General features: G+C 39.1%; 1 protein-coding gene across 1 annotated transcript; it reads right to left on the bottom strand.

Annotated features, from left to right (window-relative positions):
* Positions 1–311: 311 nt before the first annotated feature.
* gca (grancalcin) lies at positions 312–22,306 on the bottom strand. The gene is made up of 8 exons (XM_062996822.1): positions 22,204–22,306; positions 14,510–14,653; positions 13,259–13,328; positions 10,717–10,760; positions 8,805–8,952; positions 7,561–7,674; positions 1,936–1,994; positions 312–643 (listed from the first exon to the last, which is right to left on the bottom strand). Exons 1-8 carry the CDS (start codon positions 22,225–22,227, stop codon positions 617–619), a joined length of 630 nt encoding a protein of 209 aa, XP_062852892.1. The 5' UTR covers positions 22,228–22,306; the 3' UTR covers positions 312–616.
* Between the last annotated feature and the right edge of the window lie 1,429 nt (positions 22,307–23,735).

Here is a 23,735-nt window from a genome sequence, read left to right as displayed (position 1 = left end):
TGTTACACTAGCTCACCACTGCTGAGATTGCGGTCTGAATCAAAGCCCTGCCAAGGGTATTCCTGCCCTACAGACATACCTAACTCCGACCAGGATAAAGCAGCTGATGAAAATGAAAGTAAAATGAAACTTTAACTAAAAGTTGAGGCTCAACGTGGAACCAAATCCATATTTATGCCCAGGGACTTGGAATTGGATGTCCAACAAGCTCATGATCATGTGTCCAACTATTTCTGGCCACATAGTGTGTGTGCAAACTTTTGACTTGAACTTTAAGTCAACAGCAACATCAATTAAAAACAGAACACCAGTTTAACATTTAGGTGATTTATTAACAAAATGTACATATGGAGTGATGAGTATGTCAAAACTGGCTAAAATTATTACAAAGTTATGACTAAAAAATGAAAATAAAATATAGGCACTAAATAAAAAATGGTTTTCTGTGGTCTGTCCCTTTGGCTTTTTGTTAGCAAAATCCTATCAGAGAATGATTCCTATACTGTTCAAAGAGCAAATCATAATTAATAAGCATGTGTACAACATATAGCGTTGCAGTACTTTTACATTACAGTCATCTTTCTCTACAAAAGCTCAGGAAGTCTGTCCAAAGTCTTCAGATAGACATGGTGCACAAGATGAACTGCAAGAGAAAATAAAGATGTGTCAATAATCACATACAGGCAGCCAGCATACAGGCAATCTGTATTCACTAGCTGCGCAGCTGTCTGTGCCATTGTTTCCTATACTGTGAGGTGGTCCCGCATATCCTGCCACTACTCTGAGTAGCAAATTTACGGCTTGTTGCTGGGCTCATATTCAATCCCGTTTGCTGCTGACCTTTCCAAAGTGCCACAATGAGATAAACTGTTTATATAAGCAGGTTTTCTGAGCAGCTTGCCATATTGTGACAACCAGCTTTCATTTCTGCTCTATCCCATTTCTATCTACTTTCTCCGTTGAGGTCTGCAGTTTTTAAGTCTTTCATTTGTTATTTTCTTTGTTTTTATTATTTTGGCAACATATATTAATTATTACTATTTTGGTTTGTGGCTTTTAAGTCACCGTATTGTTCTATTTTGGTTAAACATCCTGTATATAAAGTCCATTTCCAATTCTTGCAGATGCAGGGCATGACCAGCCCTGTTACAGTAATGAAGGGTTGTAGAGTAGGTCAGGGTTTTCTACCCTCGAGTGGGTCACGAGCCAAATAAAATGGGTCACAGAGAAAAATAATAATAATTAAATAAACGAATTTTAACAGGCACATAAACACAAAAGAACGAGCACCCCTTGTGGAGGCTTTACATTATATCCTGTAAACCACAGTGGGACCATCACCATTATTATTTAAATATATTTCTTTTTGTGGTTTGTTTTAATGCATTGTTTGTGATGCTTGGGTAGTGGTAAAAATCATGGTGAACATTTACATTTTCAGTATTTTAGCTGAAGCTTTTATCCAAAGCAATTTACAGTACTGTGACAGTATACTGTCTAAGCAATTGAGGGTTAAGGGCCTTGCTCAAAGGCCCAACAGCAGCAACCTGGCAGTGGTGGGGCTTGAACCAGCGACATTTCGATTACTAGTCAAGTACCTTAACCGCTAGGCTACAACTGACAAATGTGGGTCGCGTTTTTGTTGTAGGTGACGTTAATGCTTCCTGCAAGGCCTCTATAGTATTTATAACTCAAAACAGAGCAATTTTAATACAATCAAATTATAATCAAATTTAAAAATGCTTTTTGAATCTAAAAATGGTATAAAGATTATTCTATTTTATTTCCATGTATGAAACACATCATTCAAGGACATTTGGCGTAGCACCTCAGTGACCTTTAGGTACGACCAGCGGTTCTTGCACCACAGTTTGAGAAACACTGCTGTACTGGAATATAAAAATCAAACAGTCAGTATGAGTAACATCTACTTACATCATCATACTGGAAGTTCACAGCTCCTTGCTGCATAACGTCTCTCCTCCTGAAATTCTCTACAGAAGAACACAAAGTGTGTAAAATAAAACCACTTACAGAACATTTAAGCTGAGTTCAGCCTCATCTAGTGTGTTTCTCACAATTCTACATACAATTAAAAACCCATTTATAGGACACAAGAGCTTCCTAATCATCCAGTTTGGGCGCTAACAGTTTTTTAAAAATCATGTAGATCAAAGAAATGATCAATTTTTATAGCAATAAATATCCTGTTATAGCATGACTGTTGCCATGAACACAAAGCAAAGTGCATAATTAAGCAATAGAACACGAGAGGGAGTGTGTTATCGCGAATAACATCACGGCTGTGATTCGGTCGCAGGCACGAGCCGAAGGCAAGGAGGTAAGAACAAGAAGAAGAAGAAGGCAAGAACCTCCGAAGGGAAAAAAAGGATGTGGGTGATAACACTATGCTGCTATGCTGATGATATTCAGCTTTACATCTCCTCCAAATCCATTAATACTGAACTTCACTCCACTCTGACAAATTGCATCACTGAAATGAAATTGTGGATGAAAGCTAATTTCCTCAAATTAAACTGTGAAAAATCAGATATGATCATCGTAGGTCCTACAACCCTGGCAAAAACCACAAAAAATTTTCAAATTACCATTGATAATGACACTTTGTCTCCGTCTTCTAACATCCGAAATCTTGGTGTAATTTTTGATAGCAACCTCTCTTTTGACCGCCATGTAAATCACATCACCAAAACTGCTTTCTTTCATCTAAAAAACATAGCACGTCTACGTCCATCACTCTCCTTTTCTGCCGCCGAAACCTTGATTCATGCTTTTATTACATCCAGAATTGATTATTGCAATAGCATCCTTTATGGTACATCTAACAAAATCCTAAAAAAACTTCAGTATATCCAGAATTCAGCTGCTCGCCTCCTTACTCATACTCGCTCCCGTGATCATATTACACCTGTTCTACAAAAACTTCATTGGCTTCCCGTTGCTCAACGCATTCAATTCAAAATTCTTCTATTCACTCACAAAGCTCTCCATAATCAGGCCCCATCCTACCTCACCGACCTGCTCCATCAGCACATTCCCTCCCGTAGCCTTCGCTCTTCTGAGGCTAACCTACTGTCCATACCCTCTAGGACCAAGCACCGGACCTGGGGTGACAGGGCCTTTTCCATAGCTGCTCCATCTTTATGGAATGCTCTCCCCAAACACCTACGAGATTGTCCTGACCTGTCCAAATTCAAGTCACTTCTCAAAACTCATCTATTCAGAGTGGCATTTAACTTGTAACAACACAAAATAAATGCTTTTATTTTTGCTATTCTTTTTAATAGTTTTTATACTTAGATCACGACAGAAATGTGAAGTCCTAGATCCTAAAACTTGTAAAGTTTTCAGTTTCCTGATTGCATGTAAATCTGTCCTGTTTCTGTCTAATTTTAAGAAATTGTTCTATATTTGTTGTTCTCTCTCATAATTTAGCTAATTTTTAATGAACTGTCTTATGCTGCTCTCTTTGTTTTTATCTTAATTATTCTTGATGTTGATGTACTATTTTGATTTTGTACTATGATTTGTATGGTGTATGTACGTATTTGTTTTGATTATTTGTCTTATGTAAAGCGTCTTTGAGTATCTTGAAAAGCGCTATATAAATAAAATGTATTATTATTATTATTATTATAACAGAACTTTTAGAAGCTGCTAACTGGGCTATTAAGCTAACTGTTCGCGTTACAAACACATTAAAGTTCCCTACATAGTGCACTAGATAGTGAATTAGACTATTGGTTATGTTCCCTATACAGTGCGCTAGATTGTATATCAGATAACGGATTTAAAACGTGATCGGGAATAAAGTCTGTGTCGCCTGCGTGCGCGTTTGTGTGCATGAAGCTTGTCGTTACTGGCAACGCGTCAGCGGAGTAATACAGTTGTGGTGTGAAAAGGCCGTGCTGTTATCACGAATATCAGCACAGTTAGAACGCTTCTCAACCAATCAGATTGTAAGGTTGGAACTAACTGTTGTATAAAAACATGGTTAAGCAGGTGTGTGCACAGAACTTTGACCTCAACCCTATTAAAATACCTTTGGAAAGGATTAGGACACTAACTGTGAGCCAGGCCTTCTAGTCCAACATCAGTGACCCTTCCTCACACATTCACTTTTGACTGAACCACTACAGGTACTACTACTTGTTTTTTTATATTTTATTTTCTTAGGATTTTAACATCATGTTTTACACACGGGACAGGATTCCCGTGTGTTACATTCATGACAGGACAAGTAGTTACTGGTTACACAAGATTCATCTCAAATTCACCTCACTTGCATGCCTTTGGACTGTGGGAGGAAACCGGAGCCCCGGAGGAAACCCACACAGATAAGGGGAGAACATGCAAACTCCACACAGACAGAACCCAGACCGCTCCACCTGGGACCTTCTTGCGGTGAGGTGACAGTGCTACCCACCAAGCCTCCGTGCCGCCCCTGGTACCACTATTAATCTTACTAATTCTGCTACTACTACCACCTCCAGTAGCCTGCACGGAGCCCTGACCTCAAGCTCACTCTAATCCCACATCAATGCCATCAAGATATTGTAGAAGGTTTTACCAGAAGAGTGGAGGCTGCCATAGCTTCAGAAAAAGGGTCAACTTTACATAATTGTGGATGGTTTTGGAAAGGAGTGTCCAACAAGCTCATGGTCAGGTGTTTTCATACTTTTGACCATTTAATGTATCATAGGCTGGTAAAACATTTACATTTATGGCGTTTAGCGGACACTTTGATATCCAAAGTGACTTGTGCCAAAAAATAATGCAAGCAACTAAGGGTTAAGGGGTCCGAGAGTGTCAACGCCAACCATCCGATAGCATCTGAGAGGATTCAAACCCTATATCCCAGCTATATTCCCAGCTATATTGGGCTTGCGTAATTTATCTCTACGTCATCCGAGTGCCCACAATTTGCAAATATAATAACAAGAAATAGTAGCAGTACAGTGAAGTAAAATGAGAAATTCCTATTTTAAGCAACATGTGTTTTTCAGCTGTTGCAACATGATCTCTTTTCTACTCTCCTTGAGTACACAGTTCCTTCTTTATTTAAAGGCTAGTTAGCAATCAAGGTAACCAATTCTTTCACTTTGACTCACTACTAGCAAGCAATATGCCTAAAATCTAGGAGCTTTCCTGAAGTTTACATCATCTTGTTCAGCGAGTTTTCATCCCTTATATTGGGCGGCACAGTGGCTCGGTGGGTAGAACTGTCGCCTCACAGCAAGAAGGTCCTGGGTTCGATCCCCAGGTGGGGTGGTCCGGTTCCTTTCTGTGTGGAGTTTGCATGTTCTCCCCGTGTCTGCGTGGGTTTCCTCCCACAAAGACATGTCCAAAGACATGCAAGTGAGGTGAATTGGAGATACAAAATTGTCCATGACTGTGTTTGATGTAACCTTGTGAACTGATGAACCTTGTGTAATAAGTAACTACCGTTCCTGTCATGAATGTAACCAAAGAGTGTAAAACATGACGTTAAAATCCAAATAAACAAACAAACAAACCCATATATTGTATGTACAAACTCACTAATATCTATGATCGACCAGCATTTTTTACTCTGCCAGAAATGCCATCAATGCCACCATAAACCTCTGTGACTTCCTTGACTACTGGTCATGGATGGCCGTGGCACTGTTGCCATTTAAATTTGTAATCCCTTAAAAATGGGAAACACTTACACCACTGGATTCTTAATCTGTATCAATCTGGCTCTGACAGAAACCAAAAGCAAATCTTGTGTCATCTGCATTCATGAATATACACTATATGGCCAAAAGAATGTAGACACTTGGCTGTTTTTAATGGCCAAAAAATTTGAATTAATACAAAGTTAGTGCCCAACTCTTTCCTCCCCTTGCAGCTAGAACAGTCTTCACTCTTCTGGAAAGGCTTCCCACAAGATTTTAAGCTTAGTCAGTAATCCATTTGTTTGTCATGCATTAATGGACAATAAGACCTAGCTTGCAATCAATGTTTCAATTCATCCTGAATTGTTGCTTCAAATTAGGAAGCATATAATTTATTTTGGAGGATTTAGACACCTGTTAGCAATGGGTGGGATTGCAGAACTCAGTCATTAGTGGTGTCCACATATTTAGGGCTGTACATTTAAAATAAGCCTATGGTATAGTGGCACATGAACCACCAAATGAGAATCCCTGCCAACGACTTGTGCATACCATGCTATTTTTAGCCTGATTTTTTGTCGTCTTAGTTTCCCTTTATCAGCGAGTAGTGCACGCAACGTGCACTGCTCAGCAATCTGATTTCTCCACTCAAGTGCCTGAGTTTCTCCTTGATTGGCCACCAGAATCAGCACATGCCCTGTCATTCAGCCTCTATATTTTCAGTATTTTTACATTTCTCATGTATCAAAAATGGGATTATAAAAACCTCAGTTCTGTCCAAGGAGAGCTGAAGGCCATAAGAAAGCCCCCTTGCTTAAGCATAGTTGCTGGCCAATTCTTATGACATGCACACCATAGGTTCCCACACACAGCCATAATGACCAAAAGAGCCACGCTGTGCTCTATGACCTAGGCTTATCAATCATGCCGGTGCCCAAACTGATGCCATCCAATCTATCTTTCCAAGGACACAGCCAATTGGTTGATGGCACAGCTATCAGGTCAAACTCGAGAACCCAATAAATACTCCACAGTGATAATTCTTGGCAGATGGAATGCTAAATTTGTCATATATACATTACAGTACAATGAAATTCTAATTCCACATATCCTAGCTTGTTTGGAAGCTGGGGTCAGGGAGCAGGGTCAGTCACTGTATGGCACACCTTGAGCCAGGAGGGTTAAGAGCCTTGCTCAAGTGCTGGGATTCAAACTCACAACCTTCTGATCGATAGCTCAAGGCTCTACCCACTAAGCTACCACTAAGCTGTCTCCTTAGATTTCGTCAGTTATGTCAGCTCATGATAAAGTGCATTGTCGGCCATTGGGAAACTGTGTAGTGGTAAATTGGTAATTAATAGTCTAGTACACTATATGGCCAAAATTATTTGAAACCCTGACCATGAGCTTGTTGGGACATTCCATTTCTGTGTGAGTGACCTCCATGTCAGCTTTTCAGCTACAACAGCAGCCACTCCTCTGAGAAGGCTTCTCACAAGACTTTGTAATATGTCTGTGAGAATGTGTGCTTATTCAGTCAAAAGAGTATTTGTATGTCTGGGAACTGATGCTGGTCAAGAAAACCTCAAATGATGTTCCATTTTATTCCAAAGCTGTTCAGGGGCCGAGGTCAGGCTCTATCGAGACTACTGGAGTTTCTATAAACCAAGCTTTTCCTTATAGATCTTGCCTTGTGCACAGGGGCACAGTCATGCTGGAACAGGTAAGGGCCTTTCCTAAACTGTTGCTGCAAGGTTGAGAGTATAAAATTTCCTTATATAACTGATTTTTTTACACCTGTTAACAATTGCTGTGGCAGAAACACATGAATTCAAAGCATTGATGATGTTTAAGTTGCACTGGATGACTTTTTCCTTAAGTCCATCGGCTCACTCACCTGTCAGAGCCCTGAGTTTCACACAGCAGGCCACATAGTCATCAAAGTAGATTTTTCCTCCCCGACTGAAGCGCTTCATCATGGACCCCAAAGCCTGAGGACTCACCCTGTACCCTGCAAACAAGCATCACATACACAATCTCAGTGCTTTCATTAAACAATTGAACAGTGGAAATGTTTGTATTTCCCTCCTACAATTATTAATAAGAAAGTCATCATTGTGTCTGTATTTATTTGCATGATTTATCTCTAAAAGGCGGCCTGGGAAATGTAATCAAGTTCCACTTCTGTACAGTGATGTAACTATTTTAGTTTTCTGTAATGGGGTGGGTCGTGCCTCGCTACTGATTATAATCCTGCACCTGCAGGAACTGAAAATGAACCCAATCTGCAGGATGCTTAACCAAGGTAAAATAATACTGTGGCTAAAAAGCCTCAAACAAAAAGAATAAGAGGGAAATGAAAACTGTGGTCAAAATAATGAAAACAAAATAACAACTGAAAGACACAAAAACATCCACAACCTGCAACAGAGAAAGTGAATAGAACAGGGATAGCGTAGAAATGAAAACTGGTTGTCACAATATGGCAAGATGCTCAGATCGTCTGCAACATCTTTTCTCTAAAAAGAATAAAGAAAGGACAACCAGAACAAGCCAGGGCAACACACGGGCGGCACCCCAAATGGAGTCTGTGCACAGCTCCGGAAAAAGGGCCATCATGCCTCCCAATGCTCACATGGTGAGCAGTAATTTGACCCCAAACCACTTAAAATAATCACAATTGCGGTGCTCAAGTGGTGCAGCAGTCTAATGCTCTAACACACCACTGCACAGTATTTAAACTAGCAAGTCTGTATCTCAGCAGAGCCGCCAACCTGGCTGGGTGTCCACATAAACACAATTGGTAGTGTTTGAGACAGGAAAGGATGAACGAGGTTTCTTCTCACTGCTGCCATGATTTTGGATCTCCAGGACAAGTCTGGACGCCTGAACAAATGGTGGGGGAGTCGCATGGAACTTAGCTTGGCTCTACGGACGCAATACGGCTCTGTGTAGAAACCCAACACTGGCAGGTAATAAGAAGCAGCCGGAGGCTGGACACGTGTCAGAGGGGGCGTGTGGTGATCCGGCTCTCCTTGATCAGATCGAGGGTTGTGCAAGCGGCAGCGAATTCACAGTCATGAATTGGAAATGATCAGATTGGGAGAAAAGATTGGTATAAATGATGGTAGCCCAACCTACCCATGTTAGTGATACTCTGAGACATCTCATGAGGCTCCACACTGCCGCTGTTGTCTCGGTCCACCATCATGAAGTTCTGCTTCCAGCCGTTCAGTGCAGTAAACAGCTCCTTAAACTCATTAAAGCCCATTTTACCTGAGTAGTCTCTCTACAGGAGTGTGGTTAAGGAAGTCAACCAGCCAATGACCAAATGATAAAGATCTGGAACTCTAAGTACCAAGTCAAATTTAACACAGCCTAATGCAAGCTCAAAAAAAACATGGCAGTATAACAATGTGTCTATTAGAGTCACAATGCTGACTGCCTTCCTCTTACCAAGATGTGATGCCTGGGTTAAGTTATTAAAAGATTTGCCTTTGCGTTTAAATCAAGCAACCATACTTTTTACATTAAAATAAATTAACCCACAAACACACAAATAAACAAATCAAGTCTTAAAAGTACAGGTTTCAAAAATAGATTTACCATTTGACAGTTCTGCTGGCGATGTTTCAATGCATTTTTGCACCCTTTATTTAGGCCTACAGCACACTGTACAGCTTCAATGCACTGTTTTCATTTTAATGCCTTAAAAACAAAGTAAAAACAACTTCACACTTAAGTGACATGTTATCTACAGAATATTACTCACATAGGCTTTGTTATTAAGTGTTTTTCTCTATTCGATCCAAACTGCATTTTATTCTTACACAGAGCGTAACAACTGCTGAAAATTAATGCTAAATGTGTATCACCTTCGAGCCCTCAGACAGCATTGCATGAGAAACCATCACTGTCCACTCTATTAGACTCCTACCTAGTTGGTCCTACTTGTAGACGTAAAGTCAGAGACGATCGCTCATCTATTGCGAGCTGTTTGAGTTGGTCATCTTCTAGACCTTCATCAGTGGTCACAGGACGCTGCCAACAGGGTCAACAGGCTATCCACTCATACCAGCACACAACACACTAACACACCACCACCATGTCAGTGTCACTGCAGTGCTGAGAATGATCCACCACCCAAATAATACCTGCTCTGTAGCGGTCCTGGGAGAGTCCTGACCATTGGAGAACAGCATGAAAGGAGGCTAACAAAGCATGCAGAGAAACAGATGGACTACAGTCAGTAATTGTAGAACTACAAAGTGCTTCTATATGGTAAGTGGAGCTGATAAAATGGACAGTGAGTGTAGAAACAATGAGGTGGTTTTAATGTTATGGCTGATCGGTGTATATTATATTATATTCCATTCAAAAATGCCACCAAATCCTTTGGGCCGTAGCACATCTCAAACCTCATAAGTGACCTGCATATGTGTGAAGGCATTTATTAGGATTTTAGAGAGATGCATGCCATCAAGACAATGTCCATTCCCGGAAAGGTCACAGTTATTTCATTAAGACAATGCCAGGCTTCATTCTGCATGTGCTACAACAACGTGACTTCGGAGGCACCCAGTGCATGTGTTTGACTAGCCTGCCTGCAGTCCAGCTCTGTCTCCTATTAAAAATGTATGGTGCATCATTAAGAGGAGAATCAGACCACAATGACCACAGACTCTTGAGCAGCTGAGGTCTTTTATCAAGAAAAATGGGCAAAAATTCCACTCGCAAAATGCAACAATTAATGTCCTCAGTTAACAATGAACACGTAATTAACAGAAAAAGTTGATGTAACACATTAATAAACATGCCTCTTTCACAACATTGTGTGTGTTGCAGGCATCACATTATAAATTTGCTAATTATTTACAAAATACTGTTAAGGTGGTCAGTGAAAACATTGGAACATCTTTTCCTTGTACTTTCCTTTTAATATCCCAACTTTTCCAGAACCTTATATACTGTTAATGATTAATTTTGCTCTATGGCTATAGATATAACACAGTTAAACTGGTTATAAAGTAGGCAGTATTTCAGTAAAGGATACATCCAACATGGCAATCATAATCCTACACGTCTCCAAACTGAAAGCTGCAAGACAAAAACAGAATGGGTTTAGATTGTCAAAATATTGTAGACGCCCGTTATAACCTGTATAGAAGTCTACAAATTTTGGCACAACTCTAGTTGAATCTACTTTTCAGAATTGGCAGAGTTTAATGAAATGTGTTGTTCACAGTCCACATACTGTTGGTAGAACTAAAACCAGAATCCAGAAGAGCCTAATTTAGCCATTCAAAGGCCATTTTGACAAAAGTGTTTAGGGTAATTTTTGAAGTAATCTTTGAGGTAATAATAATGTCTCACCATTTCTCCTTCAAACATACTTCTGGTAAATGTGGCCAAAAAACCCCAAACTTAGTTTCATCTGACCACAAAATATTCCCCCAGAGGTATTTTTTTTTTTTTTATCTGTGATCAGCTTTGTTTGTCCATGTGATCAGCAACAAACTTCAAATAAGCTTATGGGTACCAATTCTGGAACAGAAACTTCGTTCTTGTACAGCAGCTTCTAAGCCCAGATAACGCAGTTTGGCTGAGTGTGGAGGGTAATGTGTTCTTCTGAACATCTTAGGTCCAAAAACACCACTCTACAGACATAATCCACAGGGACTAAAGCATCCTGTAGGAATCTGTCACTGTGTAATATATAAAAAAACAAAAGATCCATGTCAGAAGACACATGTACCAGCCTTTGGCAATACATGGCCAGCGTGGCTATTATGCATGCTGTGGAAGTTGTGATTACAAGAAAGAAAAATGCCATAAACAATAGAAAAAAAGATCTGATTTTGGATCTGTAAGATCTGTAGATCTTAGATCAATCTGTAGATCTGTATATTGTAGATCTGTATATTGTCTATCTATCTATCTATCTATCTATCTATCTATCTATCTATCTATCTATCTATCTATATCTACTGTGTATATGTACTATACAGTGGGGGAAATAAGTATTTGATCCCCTGCTGATTTTGTAAGTTTACCCCCTTACAAAGACTTGAACAGTCTATAATTTTTATGGAAGGTTTATTTTAACAGAGAGAGACAGAATATCAACAAAAAATCCAGAAAAAAAACATTAAATAAAAGTTATAAATTAATTTGTATTTAATTAAGGGAAATAAGTATTTGATCCCCTACCAACCAGCAAGAATTCTGACCCCCACAGACCGGTTATGTGCCCATGAGGCACACAAATTAGTCCTGTCCCTGTATAAAAGACTCCTGTAACAGAATCAGTTTCTTTCGTTCAAATCTCTCGACCACCATGGGCAAGACCAAAGAGCTATCAAAGGACGTCAGGGACAAGATTGTAGACCTGCACAAGGCTGGAATGGGCTACAAGACCATCAGCAAGAAGCTTGGTGAGAAAGAGACCACTGTTGGTGCAATAATTCGAAAATGGAAGAAATAAAAGATCACAGTCAATCACCCTCGCTCTGGAGCTCCATGCAAGATCTCACCTGGTGGGGTAAGAATGATTCTGAGAAAGGTGAGGTCAGCCCAGAATTACACGGGAGGAGCTTGTCAATGATCTCAAGGGAGCTGAGAGCAGAGAAATGCTGGATATGACCCCAAGAACACCATCCCCACCGGGCATTTCTTTGCCTCCAAACACGGCGAGTGGAGTTGATGCCAAAGAGCTCAATTTTGGTCTCATCTGACCATATCACATTCTCCCAAGCTTTCTCTGAATCATTCAGGTGTTCATTGGCAAACTTCAGACAGGCCTGTACATGAGCCTTCTTGAGCAAAGGGACTTTGCGGGCACTGCAGGATCTCAATCCATTACGGCGAAGTGTGTTACTAATGGTTTTCTTGGTGACTGTGCTCCCAGCTCCCTTGAGATCATTGACAAGCTCCTCCCGTGTAATTCTGGGCTGACCTCACCTTTCTCAGAATCATTCTTACCCCACCAGGTGAGATCTTGCATGGAGCTCCAGAGCGAGGGTGATTGACTGTGATCTTGTATTTCTTCCATTTTCGAATGATCGCACCAACAGTGGTACTTATACAAATACTTATTTCCCTTAATTAAATACAAATTAATTTATAACTTTTATTTAATGTTTTTTTTCTGGATTTTTTGTTGATATTCTGTCTCTCTCTGTTAAAATAAACCTTCCATAAAAATTATAGACTGTTCAAGTCTTTGTAAGGGGGTAAACTTACAAAATCAGCAGGGGATCAAATACTTATTTACCCCACTGTATATACACAGTATGTACAGAGAAGCCACCAGCTGTATTCAATCACTGATACAAAATTAGCATTGCAGAAAGTTAAATGATAATATATACATAATAATGTAATAACTTTATGTATGTACATTTTTAATTTAAAATCCCACAATAAACTTTAGTAAATAAAAAAAGTACATTCATTTTTTTATTTAACAAAAATTAAAAAAAGGACTGCTTTGTGTGTATGTAATCTTTAAACTTCACCTGTATTTGAACCTTATGTAATGAAGTATTTATATACTATACTGAATGACATATATTGCTTAATTCTTTACAACTTACGAGCATAGGTGCCGCTGATGCCAGTCTGGGTCAAACACCTTTGTAGCTCCTCAGCATCCACCTCACCATCCTATAAAAACACAGTCTTATGACCATTCAGCTTCTTGTTTATTGACATCTGGGATTAGTAAACAAACTTTATTAGAGTTAGCTCCCAAAATATGACAACCTTCAGTAAAGATGACTGTGACAGTATTAGATCTTTGGTTGAGGTACTGTACTAGGAATTTGAGGGTCGCTGGCTGAAGCCCAATATTTCCTAGGTTGCCACTGTTGGACCTGTGAGCAAGGCCCCTAATCCTCAAGTGCTGGGATTGTATATGGTCAGAATTGTACATCGCTTTGAGTAAAAGCAAGAAAAACTATGGGAATTCTTATAAAAATGAAACAGAAGCATGTTCTCCATTACCATTTTACTTAATATACCTAAGTGTCTTGGAAGAAAACACAGTTATGTTTTGTCCCAAGGATGTTTAGAGAGACCACTGTTAAAAAAGCCCTTTCTTTCGTATCTGCCACAAACATAAGCACATAGAGTTTGCTAGATGCTACTCGACCTTTGACTGGAACCAGGTTATAAGGACAGATAAGATTTATTAGGATGAGTGGCACTATGGACTCCATAAAGTACCAGACGATTTAGTTGCCTTTGTTAAGAAGCTAAAACTGGGTCATTGTTGGATCCAGGCCACCCAAGGAGGATGGTTGCTCTCAAGGTTTCTTCCTGAATTTTTAAGGGAGTTTTTCCTTACCACTGTCACCCTCGGCTTGCTCAACAGGGGTTTTGGGTCTGTTGGTCCTGGAGACTGTAAAGTTGCTTTAAGACAATGTCTATTGTAAAAAGTGCTATACAAATAAAATCGACCTTCCTGCAGATCAGCGATTCAAATCAATTTCTGAACTTTATTAAGCACTATAGAAGAAGACTGTTATGTTGGCAAAAAGAGGTCAGACAAGAATCTTGTGTTTTTTAATATTTGTTTTTATAAAATGAAATAAATATTTTGATATTTTCTGAAATAAATTGAATGAAATCACTAAATTTATGTTCTAAGTGTAAGATTAGACTAATTAACCTTAAGGATGTATTTTATAACTATCTTTAACCATCACCAAGGGTGCCAATAATTCTGAAGCTTATTATAATTTAATCAATTAATTTACTAATAAATTGATTCATGAACAAATTGGTAAATGTATTTTATGTTTATTATTTAAACATTGAATCTGTACTAATAATTCTAATCTTACCTGTCCAGCTATGGCAGTGAAGTAACCCCACATAGGGTCTTGTGTAGTGGGTGGAGCAAAGGTGCCAGGGTAGCCTCCATACTGTGGTGGGAATCCTCCTTGAGCTGGGCCGCCCATCATACCACCTGGCATAGGTCCACCATACTGAGAGATATAAGGAAAACAAAATAATATTTATTTTTAAAGATCAAAAAGCTTACATACACTTGTAATAATAATTCCAATAATTTCCCTCAGAATAAATGAAGTATATGTCCATCTATCTACCCATCTATCTAAGAGACATGCACATGGCCTAAAATACACTGATCAGGCATAACAGTATGACCACCTTCCATATTGTTTTGGCCCCCCCTTGCTGCCAAAACAGCCCTGACCCGTCAAGGCATGGACTCCACTAGACCCCTGAAGGTGTGCTGTGGTATCTGGCACCAAGATGTTAGCAGCAGAACCTTTAACTCCTGTAAGTTGCGAGGTGGGGCCTCCATGGATCAGACTTGTTTGTCCAGCACATCCCACAGATGCTTGATTGGATTGAGATCTGGGTAATTTGGAGGCCAAGTCAACACCTCAAACTCGTTGTTGTGCTCCTCAAACCAAACCATCCCTGAACCAGTTTTGCTTTGTGGCAGGGTGCATTATCCTGCTAAAAGAGGCCACAGCCATCAGGGAATACCAATTCCATGAAAGTGTGCACATGATCTGCAACAATGCTTAGGTAGGTGATACGTGTCAAAGTAACATCCACATGGATGGCAGGACCCAAGATTTCCCAGCAGAACATTGCCCAAAGCATCACACTGCCTCCACAATCTTGCTGTCTTCCCAGTGGTCATAATGTTATGCCTCATCGGTGTATGTGAGCACCGATCAATGAGCTTGTTGGACATGCCAGTAACAGCCTCCATTGTTCTGGGAAGGCTTTCCATAAGATTGTGGAAGTGTATCTGTGGTACTCTGTGCCTGTTCTGTCATTTATAAGGTCAGGCAAAAATGAACTGCTGTTTACCTTTCTCAAACTGCCACAGATGCGGATGTGGGTGTGGCTGAAACACCTTAACTTGATCAATAAGAGGGAAGTCCACATACTTTTCGCCATATAGTGTATGAATGATTGGAACTTTTCTGTCCAAATACAAATCTAGAGTCTATATTATTAAGGCCACTACAAAGTTATCTGGACTGTTGACTTTAACCACCATCAATGACAATTTTTTATTTCTTGAAATTAAGGTGGAAGAAGGTAAGAACACAGCCAGTAAGCTGAACAATTATACAAACCTAAATATAAATAAATCCCAGTCATTCAAATAGTGCTTCTTAGCACCTTCTTAGAGGTGAAAAAATTTTCCATTATTATTGAAATAAGAGTTTGTGATTTACCAATAACAGACAATAGTGTACTTGTGTTTTACCAATAACAACAGTTTACCAATAACAGACAAGCCTTGTTTGAACAATGCTGTTGGTTAAGAAAGACTTATACATGGCTATATGGATCACTATGCTTGATGGTTAATTATTGACAGTCTGTTCATAATTAAAAATGTTTTTTTTAATGCATTTTCTCCCCTTTATCTCCCTTTTAGCGCGTCCAATTGCCCGATTGAGTCATGCTTCCTCTCCACCAATGCCGATCCCTGCTCTGATTGAGGAGAACAAAGCTAACCCACGCCCCCTCCGACATGTGGGCAGCATGCCGCATGCATCTTATCACTGTGTACGGAGAGACACCCTGACAGCACTCTTTTCTCATCTCTGTACAGGTGCCATCAATCAGCCAGAAGAGGTCGTAATTGCATTAGTTATGAAAGAGAGACCCTATCCGGCTTAATCCCACCCATGTCTGAACAACAGGCCAATCGTTGCTCATGTGGCTGCTCAGCCTCAGCCGGCAGGCAGAGCTGAGATTCGATACAATATATTCGAGATCCCGGCTCTGGTTCCAGCGTGTGTTTTTACCGCTGTATTTATTTATATGTATGTATTTATAATATTTATCTAATTGTACTTGGAATTGTATTGCATCAGTATATTTCAGAGAATTCAAACAGGTTCTTATATACTGTAAATGAGGATGTAGTAAATAAAAACAGAACAACAGAGAATTACCAGCATCTCACAATGTTTGGAAACAGGAGACTGCAAATTGTGTTTTTTCACATTAGCCAAGGCATTTCCTGTTTGAACAAGCCACTCACTTGACTTCCCACTTGTCGATTGTATGCCATGGCTAAAAACCAGTACAGAAGTATAATTTCTCATAATTAAAAATAATTAAAATAGATTTTAAACATTAAACAACCATTTTATGTTTACCTGTAGTGTTCTATGTTCATTAACTACAGTAAACTACATTAGCTCATATTTGTCAAAGGTGGACACGAGTGGGATTTCAGTACAGGAGTATCAAGTTGCAAAGCTTAATTCTCAGTGATGCGTGTAAAAGTAAACAAACCTGACAGATACACTGATCAGCCATAACATTAAAACCACCTCCGTTTCTACACTCACTGTCCATTTTATCAGCTTTGTTTACCATATAGAAGCACTTTGTAGTTTTACAATTACTGACTGTAGTCCATCTGTTTCTCTGCATGCTTTGTTAGCCCCCTTTCATGCTGTTCTTCAATGGTCAGGACTCTCCCAGGACCACTAGAGAGCAGGTATTATTTAGGTGGTGGATCATTCTGAGCACTGCAGTGACACTGACATGGTGGTGGTGTGTTAGTGTGTGTTGTGCTGAAACAGTGGATCAGACACAGCAGCGCTGTTGGAGTTTTTAAATACCGTGTTCACTCACTGTCCACTCTATTAGACACTCCTACCTAGTTGGTCCACCTTGTAGATGTAAAGTCAGAGACTGCTGTTTGAGTTGGTCATCTTCTAGACCTTCATCAGTGGTCACAGGACGCTGCCGACGGGGCGCTGTTGGCTGGATATATTTTTGGTTGGTGGACTATTCTCAGTCCAGCAGGGACAGTGAGGTGTTTAAGAACTCCATCAGCACTGCTGTGTTTTATCCACTTATACCAGCATAACACACACTAACACACCACCACCATGTCATTGTCACTGCAGTGCTGAGAATGATCCACCACCTAAATAATACCTGATCTGTAGTGGTCCTGACCATTGAAGAACAGATGGACTACAGTCAGTAATTGTAGCACTACAAAATGCTTCTATATGGTAAGTGGAGTTGATAAAATGGACAGTGAGTGTAGAAACAAGGAGGTGGTCATAATGTTATGCATAATCGGTGTACTAACATTTAATTAAAAAAGACAAATTTAAAAAGAAAGCCAAAATTATTATTACCCCTGCTACTATTAATACCAGCATTTCATCCCGCCTTACATCAGATATGTAGTAGCCTGGCGCCAATTCCAAAGAAAAAGCTAACCACAGAGTAACTCTTTTCACTCTTTACTCTTATTTTCCCCAGAATTTCCCTTTTACAAGCATGTATTTACAAGCAGAGTCGAGTGCAGACCTGTTGAGTCTACATGCCTGTGTTTTTTAACCCTTGTGGTCTGTTGACATTGACTTTACAGCCTTGTTCGTTACTGAGATCCCAGTATAGTGTTGATAAATTAAAACTACACTGAGTTCAGAATTAACCTAAATAAATACTCAAATTGATCAAAAAGAGAAAGAGAGGTGGGAGGGTAAAGTGTTAAAGGTTGTAAAGGGTTGTGTGTTTGTGTATGTGTCAGCTGTACCCTCAACACCAGATGGAAACTAAAAACATATAAATCTATTGGGTTTAATCTTGTATTCTAGATGGGGTCTCTGAGAACCCAAACAGAAGTGTATAAATGAGGGGTTTGGAACACAATATCAATATATAAATGTTTATTTGCAGTATAATAAAGTATTCGTGAAGAGTCTCCGGGGTCCTAGGGACCCCAATGAGAACATGAGGATTCATCTGTGCACACCTGTACTGTATATGCAAGGGGAGAAAGAAGGCACAGATGACTGATGTGTCAGTTTCTCTTAACTGACAGTCACCTGCACCTTGCTGAGCGTAAGTTCGCTCCTGGTGGAAGTGTTTCTATTTATCATAGTTTCGTCCTTACAGATTTGCTAGCTCTTCTGTTGGGAAACCTGCATATGTCTTGAAACTGTGATGGCGGGGTCGTTCCAGTCCAGTTTTCTGCTGGTGTATGATGCCAGCATACTTTGTCTTTGGACTAGCGGTAGTGAGCTGGAGGTAGTGGGATAGCATAATTACAGTTGTGCCATCCGAATGCTAAACTCTGCTGTGTTTTATATTTTAATGTTAAGCTGTTTGCTTGTTGTTTAATGGATATTCTTTGACTAATCATTATTGGTTAAAGGTACATAGGAAAATTTGCATCCCTATCACTTATATTTACTTTAAAATGTTATTTAACCACTGCTTATAGAAAGTAGGTTATACGCAGTTATCACAGACTTTTTACAGAACAGAAACCCATTGATTGGAAATTCACTGAACCCACTGGTAAGTAAGTCATAATCACAAATACAGTGCTGCCTTGTAACTCAACGTCCCCTAAACTCATAATCTTTGAAACTCGACGCCATTCATCATGAAATTTGTACCCTTAAACTCAACCTTTACCTTAAACTAAAATATATGCAGTTCCACAGGACCATGGAACGCATTAACAGGTTTTTCATACATCCTTATGGGGAAAAATACCTTAAAACTTAAAGCCTTTAAAATTCAATGCCACTCCCAGAACCAATTGACGTTGAGATGCAAGGTACAACTGTACTTTCCTCTGAAAAGCAGTAAAACTCACGAAGATCAATTTTTACAGATATAGAACTTAATTTACAAATACCATTTGTTAAAGTTGTTTTGTTACTGTTTTTCCAATAAAGGCTAAAATAAACATGTTTACTACCTACTGAGTACCTAATCTACCACAACAACATTCTTAATAGGTAACACAGTAGTGTGGCCAGTAGAGTGAGTGCCACTGGCAACATGGGTCTTGAGGCCCTGGGTTCAACCCCGACCTCCAGATCACTGCCTGTTTGATGTGTTCTGCCTGTGTCTGCATGGGTTTTTTAAACACTCTCATTTTCCAAAACATTCACAAATCAGACTAGCTCTAAATTGCCCCGAGGTTTGGATTAGTACCCTGTGTTTCAAGGTGACATCAGACCCACATCTACCCTAACCAGCTAAAAACAGTTGATTAGAACAGTTTCTTCTTCCTGGATTCAAGCTTTCCTTTTGGTCTCTGTCTACTACAAGAACTTTGGCCTTTTCCTGCCATGTCTCTATGGTTTCTCTTTCCAACTCCAAAAACCTGCACAAGCTAGAGTGGTTACTATAACTTCCCCCTCGCTGTGAGTTCATGACTGTGGTCAGTGTGGTCTGTTTTCATTAGTGCTTTCATTAGTGTATATGGCTTGCTGGCCCTTTTACTGCAGCATAAAGTAACTATGGGTCTTGCTAATGAAGTAAACCTCTGCCCACTCTTTTGATAACAGCTTATTGAAATGTATGTAAATTCTTGTCAGTTGTGCCACAGGAATTTATTTCCTCAAAAACTACTGTTGTTTTTTAAAGCTTTCAGACATTCATGGCAAGTCTATTTTTTAATAATTGTCTTTCTTTCGGTATATCAGCATATATGATCAAAAATTACACGAGTTCTGGACTCTGGACTGTAGTAAACCTGCAAGAAATGTTACTGTGATTAAAAATGTGCCCACATTTTGTGCACTTTTCCCCAAAATGTATGTACGAATACATATATTGTATTAGTTATATATTTATTCATTTTAAAGTGTAATACACACAATTATATACAGAGATACATTTTTTTTATGCACCTCTGTCACTGATCTACTATAACTAGTCAAGAGGCCAAATTGGGCGTGACAGCATGGCCTGACGTTAAAAGAGCTGTATTAAAATGTAGGTCTGAGGTTATGTCTTTTTTATGGCTTTTACGATTATGAAATTTCAGCTAATTATGAATTGATAAAGAGTTTATATACACTTGTAAGGAATGCGTATGTCACAGTAGTGTTTTAATTGATATTTTAATGATTTCTGCAACTGTTTTTTTTTTTCTTCTGTGACTAAAAGAACTAAGTTCCGTCGTAACTTTAGTGTAGTTTTTTTTTTTTTAAATGTGATGTAATCCCCTGGCTTAAAAATATACATATACCTAAAATACATGTATACAGACTGATACAGCTTGTAACTTTTCTGTGCCCAAACAAATAAGGCTAGTTTGACTGCCCTATGGCCAATTGCCTGTGCAAAGCCCTGACCTCAGTCCCACTGAACAGCTTTGTAATAAACCATTCAGTTTAAAACACTGATGCTCGCCTACAAAGTCAAAAATGGTCCAGCCCCAAGTTACCTTGAGGTCTAATCAAACCCCGCTCTGTATCACGCAACCTCCAAGCCACTAGCCTCGCCCGACTTGATCCTCCACCCAGGACTCGAGGAAGACCAGCATCAAGGCTCTTCTCTGTACTGTACTTGCACCCAAGTGGAACGAGCTTCCTCTGTCTGTCCGAATATCTGAGTCTCTCGCTGTCTAAAAACCCACCTCTTTACTAAGCACTTAAGCTGACCTGTACTTACTTACTTACTTACTAATGCTCTTATTCTCATTCATTTGTGAAAAAAACCTTTGGTTCTATCAGGGTTTCAGCTGATTTGTGTTCCTGGACTGTTGTCTACTTAAACTAGAGTAAGGTAATGTCTACTATAAAAGCACTACTGTAAGTCGCTCTGGATTAGAGCATCTGCTAAATGCCGAAAATGTAAATGTAAACCAGAGAATCAACTGAGGATTGGTGCTCAGCCATACAAATGCTCTTTTGACTGAATAGGCACAAATCCCCATAGACATACTTTAAATTCTTGTGAGAAGCCTTCTCAAAAGAGTGGCTGTTGTTATAGCTGAAATAACAACACAGTTGAGCACACAGTGATCAATCTATTTTAATACCATTTGTCCAACAAGCTTATAGTGAGGTATTTAAATACTTTTGGATATATAGTGTATGTCACTGAGAACACAGGGGCACCTGAAAGTAGACCCAACTCATAACACACATAATAAAAACACTAACTTAGTGAAGTGCAGACTGCAGGGTAGATCTTAAAGACTTTTATGCCTCAAAAAATGGACAATCATCCATACACAACCCCATCAGGACTCTATCTATGACAGCATTATAAGTATGATTAAGCTGTTATGGACACAGGTGTTTAAATGTTTCCGTTATTTTGTCGATCGCAGAATTTTTGTCCTAATGGTTTAAAAAAAAATTCTCATTTTAAAGCTATACTGCTTATAATATATAACATGTCAGCAACTTTCATTTTAATATTTTAAGTACAGTAAGTACAAATCTTGCATAAGACCCCGCACCCACCCACCCACAGCAACTCTACATTTCCTGATTTCTGTTTTTCAAAAGAAAAGTTATGATCGCGACAAAGAAGGTAAAAAAGAAAATACATTTTCATTACATGTATAAACAGATCATTATTTAATTTATTGTACTCTTATAATAAAGCAGTTGCGTGTCATTTACATACACATTACCACACAGCCCTAATGAATGTACAGTTTTCGCTTGATCAGCATTGAATTAAAGAATCAAATGACAAATCGGTTGTATAAATAAACATATAATAAATAAAAATCAGTATAACTTACACCACCGTATCCAGGATAAGCCATGATTCCGATCTCAGTGCTAGGAACTGCAATCACCGTCTGAACATGAAAAAATCTACTTCCTCCTAAGAGGGTTTTTTTTGGGGGTTGTTGTTGTTGCTGTATGATTGGCGGATTTGATCATCAGTATAACACACCGACCAATTAGAAAGCAGAAGGCGGGATTATATCAATGCGGGTAGGAAAAAAGAAGGCTTCTCGGAAGGGATGTGTAAAAGTGAAAGCTGACTCTACTGTACACTAGTGGTGGTAAATTCGGTACATTTTATGGACTCGGGTTAATCTGAGTCACTCATTAATATGATCCGGTTCACTTGAGTCAGTTAAGTAACTTGTACTGACATCTTGATTGGGGGGGCTCACCTACCAATCTAATGGGTATATTAATGGATCAAGGGTTCAAGGGGGATAGTCAACAACAAATTGCCATGGTAACTTGACCCAGTCAGGCAGCCACACACGCGCGCACACGCACACACACGCATGCAGGCGACACATACTTTTTCTCCCCATCACGTACTAAATCCGTTATCTGATATACAATCTAGCGCACTGTGTAGGAAACATAAATCAATTGTCTAATATACTGTCTAATGCACTAAGTAGGGAACATAAATCTATGATCGAATATACAATCTAGTGCACTATGTAGGGAACATAATTAATTATGTAATACACTGTCTAGTGCACTACGTAGAGAACATGAATGCGTTATCTAATACACTATCTAGTGCACTATGTAGGGAACATAAATCTGTGATCTGATATACAATCTAGTGCACTGTGTAGGAAAAATAAACCAATTGTCTAATTCACTATCTAGTGCACTACGTACGAAAACATTAATTCATATCTAAAATACTATCTAGTGCACTATGTAGGGAACATAAATCCGTTATCGGATATACAATCTAGTGCACTGTGTAGGAAACATAAATCAATTGTCTAATATACTGTCTAATGCACTAAGTAGGGAACATAAATCTATGATCGAATATACAATCTAGTGCACTATGTAGGGAACATAATTAATTATGTAATACACTGTCTAGTGCACTACGTAGAGAACATGAATGCGTTATCTAATACACTATCTAGTGCACTATGTAGGGAACATAAATCTGTGATCTGATATACAATCTAGTGCACTGTGTAGGAAAAATAAACCAATTGTCTAATTCACTATCTAGTGCACTACGTACGAAAACATTAATTCATATCTAAAATACTATCTAGTGCACTATATAGGGAACCTAAATCCGTTAACTAATATGCTACCTAAAGCATTATGTAAGAAACATAAGTCTATTATCTAGTACACTATCTAGTGCACTAAGTAAGGAACATAAATTCTTTTCTAACATACAATCTAGTGCACTACTGTATGTAGTACACATTAATGTGTTTGTGTCGCGAACAGTTAGCTTAGTAGCTCAGTAAGCAGCTCCTAAAAGTTCTGTTATCACCCATATCCTTTAGTGTGTGCGAGAGGTTTTTTAGCTTTTTTTTTT

This window comes from Trichomycterus rosablanca, chromosome 6 (assembly GCF_030014385.1).
Source record: "Trichomycterus rosablanca isolate fTriRos1 chromosome 6, fTriRos1.hap1, whole genome shotgun sequence".
Lineage (NCBI taxonomy): Eukaryota > Metazoa > Chordata > Actinopteri > Siluriformes > Trichomycteridae > Trichomycterus > Trichomycterus rosablanca.
Note: the sequence above shows the minus strand (reverse complement) of the source record. Positions and strands in the feature narration are given on the sequence as shown.

Excerpts from the sequence above, each read along its gene's own strand:
- gca (XM_062996822.1), bottom strand. The coding sequence starts at position 22,227 with ATGGCTTATCCTGGATACGGTGGT. Across the intron at positions 7,675-8,804 it reads TCAGAGTATCACTAACATGG|GGTACAGGGTGAGTCCTCAG; the intron begins GTAGGTTGGGCT and ends GCTTGTTTGCAG. Across the intron at positions 1,995-7,560 it reads GAAACTCAGGGCTCTGACAG|AGAATTTCAGGAGGAGAGAC; the intron begins GTGAGTGAGCCG and ends GTTCTTCTGTAG.